Source organism: Poeciliopsis prolifica, unplaced genomic scaffold (genome assembly GCF_027474105.1).
Source record: "Poeciliopsis prolifica strain line A6 unplaced genomic scaffold, Auburn_PproV2 SCAFFOLD139, whole genome shotgun sequence".
In the NCBI taxonomy this organism is placed as follows: domain Eukaryota; kingdom Metazoa; phylum Chordata; class Actinopteri; order Cyprinodontiformes; family Poeciliidae; genus Poeciliopsis; species Poeciliopsis prolifica.
The window spans coordinates 525,516-545,479 of NW_026562514.1; the positions used below are offsets into that span (position 1 = coordinate 525,516).

The window sequence follows — 19,964 nt, forward strand, 5'->3', positions numbered from 1 at the left end:
GCAGGTAAAATTAATAAAACAGCAATATAAACTGCACAGAAATAAATGTATTATTTAACAGAACCAAAATCCCTAGAAGATATAAAAAAAAAAAAACATAATAATAATAATAATAATAATAGCAGTTCAAAGTTTCCTTAGAGTCTTTTGAGGGTATTTATTAATTTCTTCATTTATTGATATTGAGGCGCTATAATTACCATCCAAACAGTTGTAACAAGTCATCATTAAGACATCACTAAACCATGCCATTACATTGCAATTATGATAACGATATCTATTATAGTTTCATTGCCGTTTTGCAAACAGGTGTGGCTTGCATGCTTCACCTGACCAACAGGCGGCGCAAACGAGCAAACTCGACCTGAACATTTCTCTGGACGTCACAACTCCACTGCTGTCTTGATTCATGTAAATGTAAGTCTTCTTCCGTCTGAACCGCGGTTCAGAAAGAGGCTCAATGCTTCCTCGTTTGATGTAGTTGAACGACAAGGGTTTCCGGTGGAGAGTCATACAGTTGGGGAGGGGTGGAAAGTTTCACTGCTTTGCTTTTAAGGAGAGAGAGAGAGAGAGAGAGAGAGGTAAGAAACAAAAATAAATCCCCTAAAGTTTCTTATCCTGTCGTGGAATCATTACTGGCTGTCACGGTTTTTTTGTTCGTTTGTTGTTGTTTTTTACTTGACTTGCTCTTTTATTATTTTTGTTTTTTTTATTTTTATTTTTGCTAACTGTCTGTTGTTATGTTTGTGGTCATCAATGTCTTAAAGTCAGGCGCTCTGCCAGGTTTCACTTGCGCTTTCTCGCTGAGCTCACATGCGGAGGAAGTTTACTGCCGTCACATAACCCGCATTCCAGAGACCCGAACCTGTCAGAACACGAAAAGAAGCCGAGTTAAGCCGAGTGTCGGTGTGTAAATGTGTCCTTCAAGAACAGTGTGTAAAGTGCAAAGCAAAATATCTGATGTCTCTTCAAATCTTTAAGGTGGGAAATGTGATTGATGAAACATTAAATGTGATTAATTAATTAATAAATTGTATTTATCGCATCTACTATAACAAAATAATAGATGACAACATAAAAATGAAATACACACGATGTAAAATAGTCATACAATTCTCGCTTTATGTTTTGTTTTTTGCTTTTTTTTTCCATATAGAATGAGATTTCATAATAGATAAGTGAACTATGTTTGGATTTTCAGAAATGTCGGAAAACATGCAACTGCTTTTTCAGAGAACTTTATAAAGGGATAGAAAGGGAAACTTTTTATTTGTATTTCCGGTGATTGAAAAATTGGCAAGGAAAAAACAGCTCAACTGTGCACACTAGCAATCACCTCAGACAAGTTTCCATTGTGGAATAGCCGCTGTTGCACTAGATAATATCAAGGTGTTGGCCTTTTTGAGAAAGTTCATAGTAATCGCATCTTTTTTGATAATGCGTTATGAAAGCAGAAGCAGGCAAGAAAACCAACCCCCCAAAAAAATCCCAGAATCTGTCACGTTTTTCAAAAAGCAGGATGTGGTGGTGCTTCTGCCAGCAGAAAATGCACAGCGTCTATGTGTTTTAAGGAAAAAAATATTACAGGAGCACGTTGAAGCATAGAGCGTTCTCTTTTGGCAAGCAACTTTGTGTGTCAAATAATTTTTTTTTGTTCCACTGCCAAATATCTCAGAAACATATCTCTACTTTCCTAAAATATAATAATTTAAAATGCACTTCTACCAACACAAATCCAGCAGTTCTTTTAAATGCTCCAAGGCTGAATCTAAGAGTCACTACTAGAAACATGTTGGCCTTGAAAAATATCAAAATAAAAAAACTCAGTAATAAAAAATACTGCGGGTGTGCGCTGGCTCTTTGAGACTTTTCTTTAGGATGATTTTGCACAGAATGGATAATGATTGTGGAAGATGTTCTGTGAAATCATTACCTATTTATACATTGGTGTATGGATTCAGTGGGCCGGGTTGATGGTGGTGATGATGATGGAGTTTGAGTCATTCCGACCACTCGCCGCACCTTTACACTACGTCACATTCCCCCAGCTTGCCTCTTGGTACACAGTAACTTGGAATTTAGTACCTGGACCTGAGGGCACATTGATGTAGCTGGAAAGATGGAGTCAAACTGACAACTTTCTGACTGCAGAGTACTCTTGGCTTCACAGCTACTCGGCTCGGAGCTCGGAGACTATTGTACCTGTCGTAGGAGTCGGGGTAGATGACGTCTGAGCAAAGTTATACTGATGGGCTGAGAGGAGCAAGTAAGCATGTGACGGGCATCCTCAGGCAATAACTACCAAGTGTTTGGCGTTTCAGATGTATTTTCCGGGTCACCAACCCACTCCTGGAACTGGTTACCAAGTGGAGGTGGTTCAAGGAGCCATTGAGGATCAGCAGGTAAGTAACTGTGCATCCCATGTCAGAATTGCATCAATAAACCCCTGGATACTTTATTGAGGATGGTTAAGAAGTTGAAGTGGATTGTGTTAAACTCTAGATTAAACACACATATTTACTGGTGTTTAGCGTGTTGAAATGTATTTTTTCCTCCTCTAGGATGATGCCATCGTATGTCCTATGATTGGCCATGATCCTCTCTCTATTCGCATTGGAAAGACTTTGAGCAATATAATCGGAGAACAGCTGGAAGAAAAGTTTAACAAGGAAACAGGAAAGGCAACTCTGCCAAGTGAAACAGTTGTAGTTGAGGGCCTACCTGGCCTTAAATGTAAAGCAGTCGTCTTCCTCAACCTACTCTGCTGGGATAATAACGAACATGGAACTGCAGTCCAGGTGACGAACTTGTGTGAAAATTCTGCTCCAAATTTTGCCATTCCCGTGTCTTTTTCAAAACCACACACGCATTGCTTTTGCTTTTCAGGCGCTACGACAGGGAATCAAACGGATTCTGGCTACCTGTGAAATCAGATGCTACCGTTCAGTAGCTCTGCCGGTTCTTGGGACTGGCGCTCTCTTACGCTTTCCACACAAAACTGCTTCCACAATCCTTCTGGAGGAGATTGGTGTATATGGACAAAACCGGACCAAGAAGTCACCCTTCCTAGTTCGAATCATTATTTACCCAAAGGACAAAGAATCGAGCCAGGTTCGAGAAATTTTACCACTTTAGTTTTAAAATTGAAAGTTTGACACATTTTTAAAACACTTTTTATTTATTTTACAGGCTTTTAAGTGCTCCCAGGGTGTGTTGCTTGAAAACGGATACATAAGCCATGTTGATTTAGCTGAAGGTTATATAACTTTTTTCATAATACTGTGAATTGTATCTAAATGATCGTCACATTATTATTATCTCCTCTGCATTTGATCAGCGTTCTGACTCACTGGCCTCTGGCCAGATGTTTAATATTTGAACTTCTTTTTCACTTCAAGCAGCTTCCTAATGCTAAGCTAAGCTACCTAATGTATGCAGTGCAACTGTTTTGGTTGAGGTTTTATTTTTGCGACTTCCGCAAAAATATACTTTGTGGGATACATACTGAAGTGGCAACCTTTCAGAAGTTACGGCGATAAATCATTACCCTTCAACTTGTTACCTCATGTTTCCACTGGTAACTTTTGGCCTTCTGCCTTTTTTCGGTCCTTTAGTGTTGAACCCCTGGCTTGCAATCCAATTCGACAACAAGAAATATTAAATGAGGACTTTACTTTAAAATATATAGTTTACAAGAAAGTATTCAGTGTATCAGTTTAAATTTTACAGATGACCAAAATCATTAAAGGTAGCAAAATCTATAAAGATTGTCATGAAAGCAGGACTTTTTACCCTTTTATGAAACCTCATAAAAAATGAGCAATAACCACTTCGCCATAGTCATATTATATACAAACCTATTCAGTAACTTATAATATGATTGGCTTGTTGCTTGACTCTTCTGTTTACAGTGAATGAAAACACAGCATTTAAGATTCGATTATTACATCAATGTCAATGTCAAATTTATTTATATATCACTTTAAAACAAGTATAAAACTGCACCAAAGTGCTGCACAGGAACAACAGTAGCACAAATAGACCAATAAAAGACATTTAAGGGTCATAAAAACTATCTTAATTGTACTTCCACACATTGTATGTTGGTACAATGGCAATAAAAGGTAATCGCATCTATAATAACCGCCTAAAACTTTTGATGGACTGAACATTTTAGATTTGTGTCCACTTACACTTCAGAACTCGACCTTTGAACATATTGTTGGAATTTACAGACGTTATATTCTTAGAACAGGAAAGCACTCTGAAGCAGTTTGATTTATAGAATATGAGATGAAAATGAAAAACATAAGGAAGAAAAAACATGTTTTGTTTTTGTTGCCACCTCTTCAGGTTCCTTTTACCAGTGTGTGTCTGTCACTGATGACGAGGTCACAGCCATGATCGGCAAAGTCAAACTTCAGATCGTCTGCGGTGACATCGTAAACGCAGGAACTGATGTTATTGTCAACACTACCAACTTTACTAATCTATGGTTTGGTAATATTTGAGTGTTTCCTCTTTTATAAACATAGAAAAGAACAAATGAGTTTTACTGATTTTCTGATATAGCATTTCAGTTGGCTTTCATTTTTACTGATATGTGTATATTATACATTTCAAAGGTGTCTCCAAAGCCATTCTGCAAGCAGCAGGCCATGCTGTCCACGCTGAGTTGGTCCAAGGTAAACCTCATTGACAAATAATAATAATAATAATAATGTTTTTATGTTCATTAGCCATCCATCATTGAATCACTTTACACCAAATCAAAAGTGAGTAAAAGTAGTCTTTGGGTCAATTTCTAATACTCCGGATGCCCTCAAATGAAAGCTATTATCTAACTGCAATTGGAATGTGCTTTTGTTTGCTTTTAGTGGGCACTCCAGAAGACCTCATTTGCTCAACATCAGCTGGACAGCTGAAATGCAAACAAATTATCCATGCCAGGTTCAAGGGAAGCACCCAGAGGATCCGCAGCACTTGCAAAAAAATCCTGCAGCTCTGTGAGAGCAATAATTATGGCTCAGTGGCCTTCCCAGCCATTAATACAGGTCTGTACAAACTTTTAGGTGTGTTTTTAAATACCTACTTGCTTACAACAGGTAATCTGTTCGGTGATAAGAAGGAAAACATAAAAATTTTAGTGTTACAATTCATAATAAGTTTGGAATTGGTGCTTAGAAAATGTAGGCATGCTAACCATGTAAACAGAAACACAGCTGATAATAACATGTCAACTTAAAGCAATTTGTTCACCCTTACAGGACAGGCCGGTATGCTCTATAGTGAATCTTGTAAAGCAATGCTGGACGGCATGGCCGCGGCTATCAAGGAGATGAATCCAGATATTGTATCTCTGATCCGTATCGTCATCCTGGAAAAACTGGTCTTTCAGGCTTTCAGGTCAGATGGTGAACTCAGAGCAGCCATACTTTTTTTTTTTCTTTTTCTTTAGGTCGTGATCCACTGTTTTAATCTTGTAATGTTCCAACAGATCAGAGCTGGATAATCGCTGTCAGCAGGATGACGTTCAGAACTGGTTCAGCTTTCTAGGTTTTATTTACGTTTCCTTTAGTGAACCATTTTGACGTAGATTAATGATTCAACCCACTCACATAAATAATACAGCAAACTTAGTCAGAATGAGTTAGTTTTTTTTTTTTTTGTATTGCATCATTTGTATCAAAAGGTAGTTCTTCTTCCTCTGCCCTTTAGATAAGGGGAAGTTACCATTTGTGGGCACAGTTACCACATTAAGAACATGAATTATGGGCCATTCATGCTACATATAAAAGTCCAGTTCAAACAAACATTCGAGAGGCAGTTCTACAAATCACACTTCTTCAGGTCACTTTGTCATTGTTGATGCCTTGTGATCTTTTGGGACAACATGGATCGAAGCAAGTAGCATAACTATACACATAACAGCAGGACCTGTTATCTGTACTTAACCAGGTTGCACCTGTGAGGAAAGAACAGTTCTTTAAAGACGTATATTTCCTGTTTTAGGCTTCTCTAAACAACCAAGAAAGAAAATACTGGACATGTATTTAGGAAGCTCATCGTCTACATCACCTCGAGACCAAACGGTAATGCTGCCAACACCTGGACCAGTGGAGTCCAAGAAATCTACTGTGGCTTTGATGTCGTCAATATCATGAAATATTTGGGGGGGGTCTTGCAGGATGAGCTTCCAGAGGGAGCAAAGTGGGCGATTGAAGATGAAAGTGGAGAATTGCTGGAACTCTGCCTGCTTGACAAGGAAGCAGACACAAAGAAAGAATTGTCTTTGGATATGTCGACAAAGGATGGGAAACGCTTCACAGTAAACCTAAAAACCAGAGAAGCAACAGAGTGTTTGACAGGCAAATCGTACAAAATGAAAAACATGGCAACCGAGTCTGGTATGCTGCATGTTATAGTTCTTTATGTTCCCATTACTCAATATCTAACTGAACAAAACAGCATTTAAAATCTCTAAATTATTTGATTAGACGGTGTGTCTTCTCCTTTGTCGTTGGAGTTACCGCCACACTGGGAACCTATGATTGGGCAGCACTTTAAAAAGGTAGAGTTAGACCCCAAATCGCCTGAGTATCAGGAAGTGGCCAACAATTTCCATAAAACTACTTCCTACAACATTCACAAGGTAAGTTTGCTTACACAGAAACATTATCAAATTATCCCAGCAAAAACAAAATGTGACTAATTCTTTGGAACGCAGATTGAGCGAGTGCAGAACGTCTACCTGTGGCACGCCTTCAGCATCTGCCGGCGCCGTATACTTTCCAAGAACGGCGAAGCAGACCTGGGTGAAAGGTTTCTCTACCACGGCACATCTGCAAAATCATGCAAAACCATCGAAAGAGACCGATTCGACAGGAATTACGCAGGACAGCATGGTAAGCCTTGATTTAAAAAAAAAAAAAACGTTCCTAGAATATAACGACTAATGCAAAATGACAAACACAATAAATCCAAAAATGTTCATCATTGCGTTAAGTGGATTTGTTTTCATGTGACTTTCTTACAGCTGCAGCATACGGAAAGGGGGTGTACTTCGCTGTCCATGCAAATTACTCAGCTACCAGCTTTTCCTTAGCAGACGAGTCGGGCCTAAAGCGACTGTACTATGCGCGTGTTATTACTGGCCGCTACACAGTTGGTAATTCCACCATGAAAGCGCCCCCTCCTCGAGGTGCAGACCCTACCGACTGCTTCGACAGCTTGGTAAACCATCAGGTGCAGCCTGTCATCTTTGTTATCTTCCACGACGACCAGGCCTACCCAGAATACCTCATCACCTTCAGCTGAGCAAAACCAAGGACACTCGGAAACGTTCGCACCTTGCAATTCACAATCACTGGATACTCATTGTGACATTCCTCTTCTCTGTGCCTCCGATTTGATTTTAAAATCCCACAATTTGGGCTTCTCCACCTCTACCTCTCATGCACTGTTCACCAAACTTTTTACCAACCTGATCTGGATGATTGACTATTGCATGGGAGATAGGAAAAAAAAAAGCAATTCTTTGACAAGATACTCACTTTTTGTCAGGCACAACCGATCACTTTTTCTACTGATGGCCAAATTTTGCTGTCGGTATAGTGCTACTTCTAAAACCAGTGGAGCGTGACATCCAAAAATGTACAATAAGTTACAAAAAGTTATGTGAACAGATTTTATCCTGCCTGTGTTTTGAAATCTTGTTTTACAGATTTGCAGCAAACTAGACAAGTTTCAACTTGCTGTATCTGTTAAGTCCTTTACTGACTATTACAAAGAAAAGGGGGCTTTCCAAAGCTCTCTGAGGTTTTCTTGGTTACTGGATTACTTATTTATTATTATTATTATTATTATTATTATTATTATTATTATTATTATTATTATTATTATTATTATTATTTCTGTGTCACTTAGTCCTGACTAATGAATTTCGATTCGCCAGTCATGACCGCAATGATGCTCACTGGAATATTCAAAATTTACAAAACCTCCCTTTGTCTTCAATGTAGTTAGTATTGTTTTTTGGTGGTTTTAAGATTCTAAAGGTCTAAAGAGAAATGTTTAAGGTAATCACTTTCAGCTAAGTTAGTTGATTTTAATTTGACTGTTACAAGGAGGATTGCTTTCTACATCAGAGCAATCCTCCACATCTTGTCAGTTGTTAGACACTTTTCCCCATTATCCTTCCACTGCAGTACACATAATCTCTTTTTAATTGGTTTGGCCTAGTTTTTCAGACCTGATTGTGTCGTGTGGTTGGATTGTGACCCCCAGCTCGAATGGGAAGTGGCGTTGCCAGAAAGGAGAAACGTCACACCCAGGATTGTTTGTTTCTAAGTACCAGCCGACTTCAAGCTCTGGAAATAAATAACCAACAACCTGTTCATAAAAAGCATAATCAATTAGTATACATGTAGAGTAATTGCAAATCTTTCACAACTGCTTGTAAAGTAGTCCCTCCTCCTTGTCTCAGTAAATCTGAAAACAACTCCCATGACTACTTTCTATGCAAGAACATATTGTATTTGTATTGTAGTGAGGGGTTTGGTAAATCGGTGTATTTTGTAACCATGGGATATATTGAAAATGGGGAAAACTTATTAGCAATAATTAATTGATATTGTTCAATGCAGCTCAGCGTTTCCCATGGATAATTGGCTTATTAACAGCCAATTAGTTAATAAGCCGTTTAGCTTATTAACTAAGAGTTTGACAGAAAGATCATACAACCATGAATGGACTGCTTTATTTTAACACTTTTGTGTTTGAAATATATGGACTCAGCTTGTTGGCCTTGTCTGGGCTGCTTATGATAGTCTTACATTACTGGTGATTTGTACTTTATTACTGTACTTTTTACTATGTTTTACAAAGCTATTGTGGTCAATAAATGTTTTTTTTTATTATTTTTTTTTTTTTGTACCAGACACAGAAGCGGTTTAAAGTATTCGTGAAATTTTTCAAATGTGAAAATACAAATGTCTAAATTCAACATTTTATTTAGAGCACGTTTTGCTGAACAGATCATGTAAAGTGATGTACGTTAGTGGATTCAGAGGGCTGAAAACGCCCTTCCAATGTGTAACACACACTGAGCACATATTGGTCAGACGTTTGTCTATAGGACAAAAAATAAAAAATATTTACAAACTAGGATTTTTTTTTTCTAATCGATGCATGGATAAACACAGTGCATTTCTTCATACCACTGGCAAATTTAGGATGGGGTTGATTTTTTTATTTCTTCATTTATTCACTTATTTTACCTTGACTTTCCATAACTTTATTCCTGTTGCAGTAATGGGTGGAAAACACCAAACTTCTCATACATTAAAATCTCAAATAATGTCATCATCTCTTTATGTAAAATAAAATGGGGAAGGTTGCATCTTATCTTCGCATCTATTTGAGGTTGCGGCGCGGCGCTCATAAATCGCAGAACCTTGTCAGGCAGCGTGCTGACGTCAGCTCACCTCAACAACAGGAAGCGCGTGTCGCTGACATCCGAACAGCCCGAGCCGGAGCCGCGTTCAGGTGCGGCTGGGAATAAACTTCCCGAGTTTATCCGCCCGTCTCATTCAATTGTCGCTCACCATGGACGCTGCGTACAAGTTCCCCGTCTTCTTCGACTGCCACCGTTTGAACGACGAGCAAAAGAAGAAGATGGAGAACCATTTCCAGATCCGGCGCAAGTCGGGCGGCGGAGAGAGCGGCGCGTTGACTGAAGTCGGCGGAAAAGTTTACAGCATCGCTTTTAAAGACCAACAAGGTGAGACAGCGGGCTCGTTGGGCGTCCAGTTCAGCTGTCTTTACTGAGAATGAGTCGAAAGCGAAAGGAAAGTTTAACACGACATTTTGCAGCGTGCATACTAATTATATATAGGCTATCTATATTTTATTAGTTTAGGAAGGTGTTTTAGGAGACATAAAGAATGTTTTGTTAATATGTTATTTGTTTTTTTCTGCTAGCCCACGTATGTCCCTTTCTGTTTTTAGACATATCACATTTCATACTTTCACTTTTACATTTGAGTGTTCAGCAGTCAAATGCAGTGGTTTGTCCCTGTTACATAATTTAACTTTAAAATAGCTGGAATAATGGGGAGTGTGTTTTAGTTAGCATGATGGCTACAATATTGTTAAAACTCCTACAAGACCTACACACTGAAAATATACATATATCATTATTTAGTGGGTTGACCAAATCAGTTAACAAACATTGATATTCTGTCAAATCATGGGTAGAAAATTAGATTAAAAAAAAAACCTTTAAGGCAACTTTATTATATAAATGCTGTTAACAAAAAATGAGGTTTTTCTCAGACTCAATATTTGGAGAAAAAACATGTTTTTATGTCCTACACCTTAAATCCAATTGGCCAAAATGAATAAATCGGTAACCATGGACTCCTATGTGTCTGGAATAAAAATATGATCAATTGATTCATTGATTTTTTTGTGTGTGCTGTCTTAATTATACAACTTTTTATTTTAAATAAGTGAATGTGTTAAATAGATGTTCCAAGTTAAGGTTACAACATTTCCGGCACCACATGTGACAGTCAAATGAAAGTGGTGAGTTGAAGCCAATTTATCAGAAACACTCTGAAGTCTTTCACAACAATGAAAGTAGAGTGCCACACCTTTTCCATAATTCTGTTTACTCACGTGGTTTCGATAATACTTCTCAAATGCGTGTTACCGCAACAAACATATATTTGATAAAAATCTATTAAAGAGATACTCATGCTTTTGGGATATTTGTTTTCATTTCTCCACCCCTGTAGCTCAACAAAGAGTCCTGCAGAAATCTAAGCATGTTGTGGATTTAGCTGGCGTTACCGTAGAGCTGATTGTGCGAGACAATCCTGGACCCGCCGTCTCCTCTGAACCTGAACCGTCTTCAGACGGTTCAGGTTCAGCCAACCCGAACCTGAATGCATCGAGCACATCTCCGGTAAGTCTTTGAAAATTGAAGAAAAGTAAAATAAAGTTGGAAAGTTTTCTGTTTTTCTTCATAGTTTTATGACAGATTGTTTCATTGCAAAATTTGCTTCTCGCTCCATTTCTTAAAAGTCAGAGTGCATTTTGTTGGAGGAAAACATGTACATGACCACAAGCATTTTCCCATATGGATACTACTGAAATCAGTTCACCATTTCAAAGATTAATTGCGCCTGCAGCCAGCAGAAACAATTTTAAGACTTGAGATATTGTAGTGTAACTTGACTTCTCTTAATCCTTCATCCCATGTCTAAAGATTGAACTCAAAGTTTGTTTCTTAAGCTGCTCACACAGGCCAGGAAGTAAAGACTGGGTGTAGCCCAGGAGGCAGTAGAGCACACATTGTGCTGAACTGGATTCCTGCCGAGACTGAGGGTTTTTCCTCCTCAGCTTTGCTTGTAGAGAAATTTGCAGGTCTTTGTAACTCCAAAATGCATTTGAATTATACTCTGAGCTGTCTAATTTGAAAATTAAAACCTAATTAAAAAATGTAGCTAAAATCTTGAAAAAAAAAGTTAAATAAAATGTCACCAAAATCCATAAATTTTTTTTTTTAAATAATCATGTTGTTGAACCTTAAATTTTTGTCATTTCTCATAAAAACTCAGGTCGCTTCTCTATGAGCCACTTTTAGAAATGCTGTAATTGAACAGAATTAAACGTTTGGCAGGAAATGTAAACCTTGTCTTGATTTAAACCTCTGTGAAAGCAAAATATACATGAAAGACTGATCCTGGTACAGTATAGGAAATCATTACTGTTATTGACATATTTTTTTAAAATTATTTTTATTTTATTTTGTATGTCAGTAGATATTGCAGATATTCCTATTGAAGCGTTTTCTGGATTGTCCCCGACATGATCAGGAAATGTCAGAGTTACAGAATAAGCTCCAATGTTTGAGTCTCGGGATATTTTACAGTACTGAAAAGTAGCTTCTAGAAGAATCTGTAATGCGCTGGAAAGCTAACCTGATGCATGTTTTTTTTTTTTTTTTTTTTTCTGGCAACAAACACAGCTGTCCGGTATTCCTCCAAAACTGGCACCAAGTACTGAAGAACATGAGCTAAAGCTCGACTCGTATCTTCTCCGCTACCTGATGGAATCTCCAAAAGTCAAAGGAGATCTAGACAGTCAGCTGGCCTTACTTTCCTGCACCGCTGAGCTCCAACCACAGGAGGAGAGAGTTTTAGTCAGGCGAGTTGCTCAGCCAGGTGCCGTAGCTGAACCTAACGACTGGAAATCTGAGGTGACCCAACTGTTTGATGGCTACGCGTGCCACTATGAGATGAACGCTCACAAAGTCAAAGCTTTGCTGCAGTCCTACAGCTCTCGCCAGCCTGCAGATGAGGTGAAGGTGTACAGTGACATTGGAATGACTGTGGTTGTGGGAAAACGAAGCCAAGTGGAAGCAAAGTTAAGAGATTTAGAGTCTCTCCATGTTAAAAATAAAGGATCTCGTCCAAGTGACATACAAACCACTGTTCGTCGAATTGGTGAGGCGAAACTGCGTCTCTTGTGGAAGGAGATTGAAAGCAGTCTAGGGCAAGACTTTCCAGCATTGAAGGTCACACAGGCTGATGAAGGTAAAATATCTCTAATGGGGTCTGTGGAAGAAATTCTCAAGGCGGGTGAGGTAATTAGTGAAAAGGAGAAACTAGTGTTAGAGAAGACGATTACTGACAAAAGCCTACAATTTTTGGCATTCTTAAAAAACGTCTATGGTGGCCCTGGGATGCTTTGCGAGTTTTTGGGAGTGGCTAAGACGGTCGAAGCAGAAATACGAGACACATCGATACACTTCTTCTCTTTCAGTGCTGACGATTTAGACGAGTCTATGAAAATGTTCCAAGAAAACTTTATGGAGGTTACGTATGATATTCCTAACTACCCTGTTTTGCCGTCAGAGCTTTGTGAAGCGCTTAAATCCAAGGCAAACGAGATTAACCAAACGCAGTGCAGAGCTAAAGTTGGGTTTGGTGCAGGTGGCACTGTGTGTTTGTCGGGCCACTCAGCAGAGGTTGACGAGCTGAGTGAAATTGTATCTCAGTTTATCTTGGACCAAGTAAGCGTTGAGGGAAAAGTCATTCTCCCCTTCCCAGAATTACGCCCTCTTTTAACCGAATTTCTGCAGAGACTGAGATTTGACTTTTCAGGTGTTGCCTTCACTCCTGTTGCATCATCTTCTAGCCCATGGTGTTGCTTGTAGGTCCATCCATCAAAGTGACAGAGGTGAGGAATAGACTGGGTCCAATTCTTCAATCTGTTGTGCAGAACAAAGTGACCATTGACCTGCCAGGGGCAGCGAGATATTTTAGTGGTCACTCTGGCAGAGATATGCTCTTGAAGGTTGCAGAATCTCAGAAGTGTCTCATACAGCTCGAGGAACAGCCTCACTTGAGTAGACAGATGACTCGTCTTGCTAAATACAATCTTCAGCATGGGCTGCAGGTGATAGTTTATCAGGGTGACATCACAAAACAGAATGCAGATGGCATTGTAAATGCTGCCAATGAAAGTCTAAACCACATCGGTGGTGTTGCTGCTGCTCTGAGTAAAGCAGGTGGTCCTGAGGTGCAGAAAGAAAGCAAAGCTCTTGTGAAAGGGACTGGAAAGGTTGCTGTCGGTGAGGTAGTGGTAACTACAGGGGGCAACCTGAAATGCAAGAGCCTCCTCCATGCTGTTGGACCTGAAAGTGGAAAAGCTAGTGGCAGGGAGAGGAGCTTACTGGAGAAAACTGTTAGCAACGCTCTGAAATTAGCTGAACTGATGGAGTTCAAGTCTATAGCTCTGCCTTGCATCAGCTCAGGCATTTATGGCGTTCCCATCAAAGTTTGCTCTGAGGCCATCGTAACGGCCATCAAGGAGTTTGGTAGTCAGGATGGGCGAAGTCTTAGCAAAATCATTCTGATCGATAAAAGGGAAGAGGTGGTGAGGGCCATGCAGGAAGCATGTGACCGCCTTCTGCCAGGGAAAGATCTTGGATTCAAGACGGACATAGCTGACCAAGAAGGCGCAACCGGCACCACCACTGAAGCTCCTCTACAAGTTGAGATTGTTAAAGGAGCAATTGAGAATCAGCAGGTAAGAAGTTTTGCATCTAAGTCAAGCTGAATAAAAAAGGATTTTCATATGATTATGTTAAACTACTGATCATTAACTAGGCATGAAAATAAGGTTGTGTTAACCTAGACTAAATCAAATTACTCTGTCCTAGGCGGATGCCATTGTGTCTCCTATGATTGACCACAACCCAGTGTCTACACGCATAGGAAATATTTTAGAAAAAAACGTTGGACCACAGCTGAAAACAATGTTTCACCAGGAAGCAGGAGGGGCAACAATGCCAAGTGATATAGTTGTAGTTGAAAGGGTACCTCGTGTCAAATGTAAAGCAGTCATCTTTCTCAACCTGCAGTGTTGGGATAACAAACAAGATGGACCTGCAGTTGGGGTAACATAAGTACTTATAATTCCTTCATAAATTGCTTGTTTTTGTTTGTTTGATTTTTACAACAATCACCATTTGAACCTCCCAGGCACTGCGGCAGGGAATCAAAAATATACTGAATGCTTGTAACGACAGAGGCTACAGTTCAGTTGCTCTTCCAGTGCTGGGAACTGGAGCTCTCCTGAATTTTCCACACAATGTGGCGTCGAGGATTCTTCTGGAGGAAGTTGGTGCCTTTGAACAAAAGCGAACCAGCAGTTCACCTTTTCTTATCAGAATTGTTGTCTATACTTCAGACAAAGAATCAAGCAAGGTTAGAAAAATGCTACATTTATTTATTTATTTTTTTTTTTTCTTTTGTACTAGATTGGACTCAAGTGTATTTACTTTTTTACTGCAGGCACTCCAGTCTGCCCAGGGAGAGTTGCATCTGAGAGGATTTACAAATGATGTTGATCCAACTCAAGGTTGGTTTCATTTGTATGTTTCTAAGATGCTTTGGTTTCTTTTCTGATAAAGTTTTACTTTTTCAATGTTTTCAAAATGTGACTGGCACTGAAATAAAATTCTGTGCTACTAAAGTGAAAACTTTGAAGTTTTTTGATTGCAAGAAAGCTAGCCATTTTACTTTCTGTTTGTTCTGCAGAAAGTTCTCTTTCCTAGGGGATCAGCCTTGTGGATTAAAAGCTAATTGTCATTTTCACTTAAATGTTTCAATTTATACTTGTATTGTTACTTTGTTCCTGTGGATAATCTCATGATGAGTCTCTTTAATGCCTTGACCTCAGAAACTGACATACCACTGAATGTAGCACCCTTATTATCTCTGCAGTTTGCCTTTGATGACATTTTTTGAGAATTAGAGCATCAGTTGTTTAATATTTTAAAGTTTACTAGAATATCAGAGACAGAACAAAAGATCAACAATGTCTTACAAAGTGAAACAGCATGCTAAAGCAACATTTATAGGGTTAAATGGACCCTAAATAGTGTACTTCTCTAAAAAAAATAAATAAATAAAAAATATTTTGATATCAAAATAACATCGTGACATTGTTCCAAATGTTGCTGAAACCTCCCATTCCTGCGCACTTAGCAAGCTTAATATCAACAGAATATATAATTTAATAAAAATATTAAATCAGATTTATATGTTGTTTTATTATTGCTTTTTTTTAAGCTTCCTTTTACCGACATGTCTCCATGAGTAAGGATGAGGCCACGGCCATGATGGGCGCAGTCAAGTTACAGATCATCCACGGTGACATTGTAGCCGCAGGAACTGATGTGATCGTCAACACAACTGACTTCAGTCATTATCAGTCTGGTATGATGTGAATGTCGGCCTGGATATTTAGAAAGAAAACCAAGTTTTTGTCTTAAATTTATACTGCCATTACTATAATTTTCCCAACAGGGGTCTGTCATGCCATTTTGGCAGCAGCAGGACCGGCAGTCCTTGGAGAATTAACAAAAGGTAAAACCTTTGTGAACATGATGAATATGTCTCGGGTTTTAGGTTTGAATGAAAGAAATCAATGTTTGAGAGAATAAGATGATTTAAAACTACAATTTTTTTTTATTGCCGGACTTGCCAAACTTAAATTGAATGTTCTTTTTGTGTTTTCAGTGGGCATTCCTCAAGACCTCTTCTGCACAACACAACCTGGACTTCTTGGGTGTAAGGAAATCGTCCATGCTGACTTCAAATCAGACTCTGATGTGATCCGCAAGAACTGCAAGAAGATCCTGAAGCTCTGCGAGAGCAAAGGATTCAGCTCAGTGGCATTTCCAGCCGTTAATACTGGTTTGTGCTTCATTAAATTATTAAATAATGTATAGCATCAGATGAAAATGTTAGATTTAGGCTATATGAACAAAATAATAGCTTCAACCAACAAGCCTTTCACTGCAAGCAAATAAACAGAAAAATGCCTAATAACTACATGTTTGTCTACAGTTGAACTGTCTCTTTACCCTTGTAGGACAGGGTAAAATGAGTCCTAAAGATACTGCTACAGCGATGCTGGACAGCTTGGCCTCAACCATCAGGGACATGAATCCTACCTCTCTGTCAGTCATCCGCATCGTCATCCTGCAACAACAGGTTTTCCAGGATTTCAGGTGAGAGGTGGACTCTGATGTCATCGCTGTGTTTTGTTCTCTTAGTCAGAACGTTTGTTTCAGCTTCTTGTCAATGTTCTTCCAGATCAGAGCTGGAGAGTCGCTTTGGACGGATTGTTCGGAGCAACCTCAGCCTCAAAGGTTTGCTTGCATCGATGACTTGTTTCATTTGAACAATAATTTACCTGTTGTCCTTCAACGGAGTTCATCTGATTAATGAGACTGAATGCATTTACTCGATTGAATTTGCAATATGTTACACCACGAGATTGGGATTTTAAAACAAGTGGTGAAAGATGAAATATATTCCGTGATGTGCCAAGACGCAGACATAATCAATTTGCATAAAGACAAAAGAGCCCTTCAAAATAGGCAAAACTATTGCCCAAAATGGAACATGCTTTGTTGATACCATAGACCGATTGATTACAATGCGTTTAAAAAGAAGGCTAACGCTCTGCTTTTCCTGACTGCAGACAAAGCCAGAGAAACACTAAAAAAGTTCCAGGGAAAGTGTTCTAGACTGACAACATTCCCGTCCAAACAAGCCCAAACCATCTCTTCGAAGCCCGAGTCAACGATTTTGCGAGTAATCAGCTGTGGTTCAGACGTTGCCAAGATCGTCAAGAAAGAGTTGGAGTTGATCGTGCAGAAAGAGCTCGTGGAGAGAACAGTGCCTGTGCATAGTGTCGCTGAGCTAGACCCTATGGAACTGAACGCAGTGCAGGCGAAAGTCAAACTGACGGGAATAAGCGTAGAGCTCAAAACAGTAGATACTGGTGGACCCAAAGAAAGAAAAGAAGAGTATGTCCTGAAAGGTTTAAAGGAAGATGTCTTGAGTGTCTCCGAGTTAATAAACAAAGCAGTTCAGAAAGTACTTGAGGAAGTCCTCAAAGACAAGGAAGAGGCAATGTTGGCTCTTACCATCCAGTGGGCAATGAAAGATGACAATGGAGAATGGCAGGAGCTGAGCCTTAGTGGAAACTACATGCTGGAGGAAGCTCTCTTACAGAATAAAGTCTGTGTGGCCCTGGAGATGCCTGAAGGCAAGGCTCTCAAAGTAAACATGAAGACACAAGACGCCACAGACTGGATGACTGGCAGAACATACAAACTGAAAAGGACAGAGTCTGGAAGTACGATATGAAAGCTTTTATAGATTCTGTCTTCTTTTTTTTTTTGGACACAATATGCTTAACACTTTTTAATTATGCATAAATTAAACATTGTTTTGTGTGACTTGTGCTTTAGCCTTGGAGTTACCTTCGCATTGGGAACCTATGCAAGACGAAATCTTTAAAAAAGTGGAGTTGTCGCCAAACTCCAATGAATACCAAAAGGTAGCAAATGGCTTCCTCCAAACGGCCAAGTACAGGATTCATAAGGTAAGCATGCTAATATTACTACTCAGAACAACAAAAATCTAAACTTTATAGAAAAACAATCATAAATGGGGCTTTTTTTGTGGTCTTAGATTGAACGTGTGCAGAACTGTACCTGTGGAACGCGTACCCCGGCAACGTATACTGGTCAAGAATGGCCAAGCAGAACTCGGTGAAAAGTTTCTGTACCATGGCACATCTGCGGAGTCATGCAACTGTATTGAAAAAGACCGCTTTGACAGGAGTTATGCTGGAGCACATGGTCAGCCATGATTAACTACTAAACCTCCACCAAAATCCAGTGCCTGAAAGGCAACTTAAGCAATGTTTCTAAATTATTCAAAATTTTTTTCATTGTCATTTTTCCTACAGCTGCGGCATACGGAAGAGGAGTTTACTTTGCAGTTAATGCTGAATACTCAGCCAAGGGTTATTCTCCACCAGACCAATCAGGAATGAAGCGACTGTATGTTGCTCGTGTTGTCACCGGCCGTTACACACTGGGCAAATCCTCCATGATAGCTCCCCCTCCCCGAGGTGCAGACCCCACTGACTGCTTCGACAGTTTGGTGAACAACCAGCAGCAGCCAACAATGTTTATAGTCTTCCACGATGACCAGGCCTACCCAGAATACCTCATCACCTTCAGCTGAGCAGGAACGTGTAGTTCCTTTGGTACCCCTTTACCTGTAAAGCTCCTTTATCATTTGGTTAATGTTCTCTTGGTTGCTTGCTTTTCTTGTGTCTTATGGAGGATTGTGTTCAGATCTATGCAAATCAATAAGAATGCTTTGTAGGACATGTGAGCATGTAAGGATTCTAGAAATTTGCCAAAAATTTAAACATCTTCTATAGAATCTTATTAGGGTACAAAATCGCTGACTACTGAGCAGCGCCGTCAGCTGTAGTTGGAGGTAAATATTGATTTCTTTTTTAATTAAAGTAACAATCTGTATTGATAGTTACTTTAATTACACCAACAGAAAAAATGTTTCCTCTTAAAAAGATGAATTTCACATTTCAATGAAGTAAATGTTGAATAATCTTCAGTTTTTTATAGTCATTAATTTGTCACTAATGTTTTTAATTGACAAATTGCAGGAAATGTCATTAGCTAAAGCTGAATGCTTCCGTCACAGAGAAAAGCCAGCTCATTTCTTTTTATTTTTGTAACCTTCTAATTTCTCTGATGATTTTTTTGTAAGTTCGGTATAATGGTAATTGAAATGCCCGCTGTATTTTAGGACATTACTACTGAAAGAACTACTGATGTATTACAGTTCTAATTGTTATTATATATTAGCAGCAGATAATCAAAACATGCATGGATTTTTCTTTCTCATTAGTTTTCTTGTCATATCAGTGCTTTTACTCCAAAGTACTTACAAGAAAAGTTAGTAAATGGTAAAAGTTTAAGCAACACGTTATGTGTTCACACTGTCTTTAATTGAGATTCATGTATATGTCGAACACGATCTTTGGTTTTGATGTCATTGCAAAGTCAATGTAACACAAAGTGTTGGAAATTGGGAAATACAAAAGTTTATCTGGTTACTACATTTAGGCTATGCATGTCTAGCACTGGAATTTTAATCATTTTGAACCAAGTCTGTATTTGACTACATTGACCTAAAAGCAAAACTTTATATACAGAATTTTATTAACTGTTTATCACTATAATGTACAGTGAAATTCTCACTTTTCCATACCAGTTAAACCAACATTCAAACCTCAATGTATTTGCAGGTTTGAACACACATATTCTGTTTAAAGTGACAGGAAGAAAAACAACAGTTGTCTTGCAAATGTTCTTTATTTATAGAGAATGTTATGGGACATGGAGAACATTGTGTGATTAAAAGTTTCACCATCTTGAAACCGGACAATTAATGCAAAATTCAGTTTCAAATTTTAGTTTCAAACGATGAATGTACATTTAATTGGATAATAACACATGTCTTACAAAGGTGTGTTGTCACCTTTCCAACATA

At 38.9% G+C, this 19,964-nt stretch overlaps 1 protein-coding gene and 1 pseudogene across 1 annotated transcript; both read left to right on the plus strand.

The window, feature by feature from the left end:
• Window positions 1-388: 388 nt before the first annotated feature.
• LOC129355613 (protein mono-ADP-ribosyltransferase PARP14-like) lies at window positions 389-7,860 on the plus strand. The gene is made up of 15 exons (XM_055025198.1): window positions 389-417; window positions 2,322-2,402; window positions 2,562-2,798; window positions 2,887-3,111; window positions 3,190-3,256; window positions 4,354-4,500; window positions 4,626-4,685; window positions 4,878-5,054; window positions 5,268-5,406; window positions 5,498-5,556; window positions 6,013-6,092; window positions 6,188-6,407; window positions 6,498-6,652; window positions 6,728-6,905; window positions 7,037-7,860. Exons 2-15 carry the CDS (start codon window positions 2,322-2,324, stop codon window positions 7,315-7,317), a joined length of 2,106 nt encoding a protein of 701 aa, XP_054881173.1. The 5' UTR covers window positions 389-417; the 3' UTR covers window positions 7,318-7,860.
• A 1,677-nt stretch (window positions 7,861-9,537) lies between these two features.
• Window positions 9,538-19,645, plus strand: LOC129355648 (protein mono-ADP-ribosyltransferase PARP14-like; annotated as a pseudogene).
• Window positions 19,646-19,964: the final 319 nt, after the last annotated feature.

What these genes read in the sequence shown, in the direction of transcription:
- LOC129355613 (XM_055025198.1), top strand. Translation starts at nt 2,322, where the DNA reads ATGTATTTTCCGGGTCACCAACCCACTCCTGGAACTGGTTACCAAGTG. An exon ending in AACATGGAACTGCAGTCCAG is followed by an intron (nt 2,799 to 2,886) that starts GTGACGAACTTG and finishes TTTGCTTTTCAG; the next exon opens with GCGCTACGACAGGGAATCAA. An exon ending in CCACGCTGAGTTGGTCCAAG is followed by an intron (nt 4,686 to 4,877) that starts GTAAACCTCATT and finishes GTTTGCTTTTAG; the next exon opens with TGGGCACTCCAGAAGACCTC.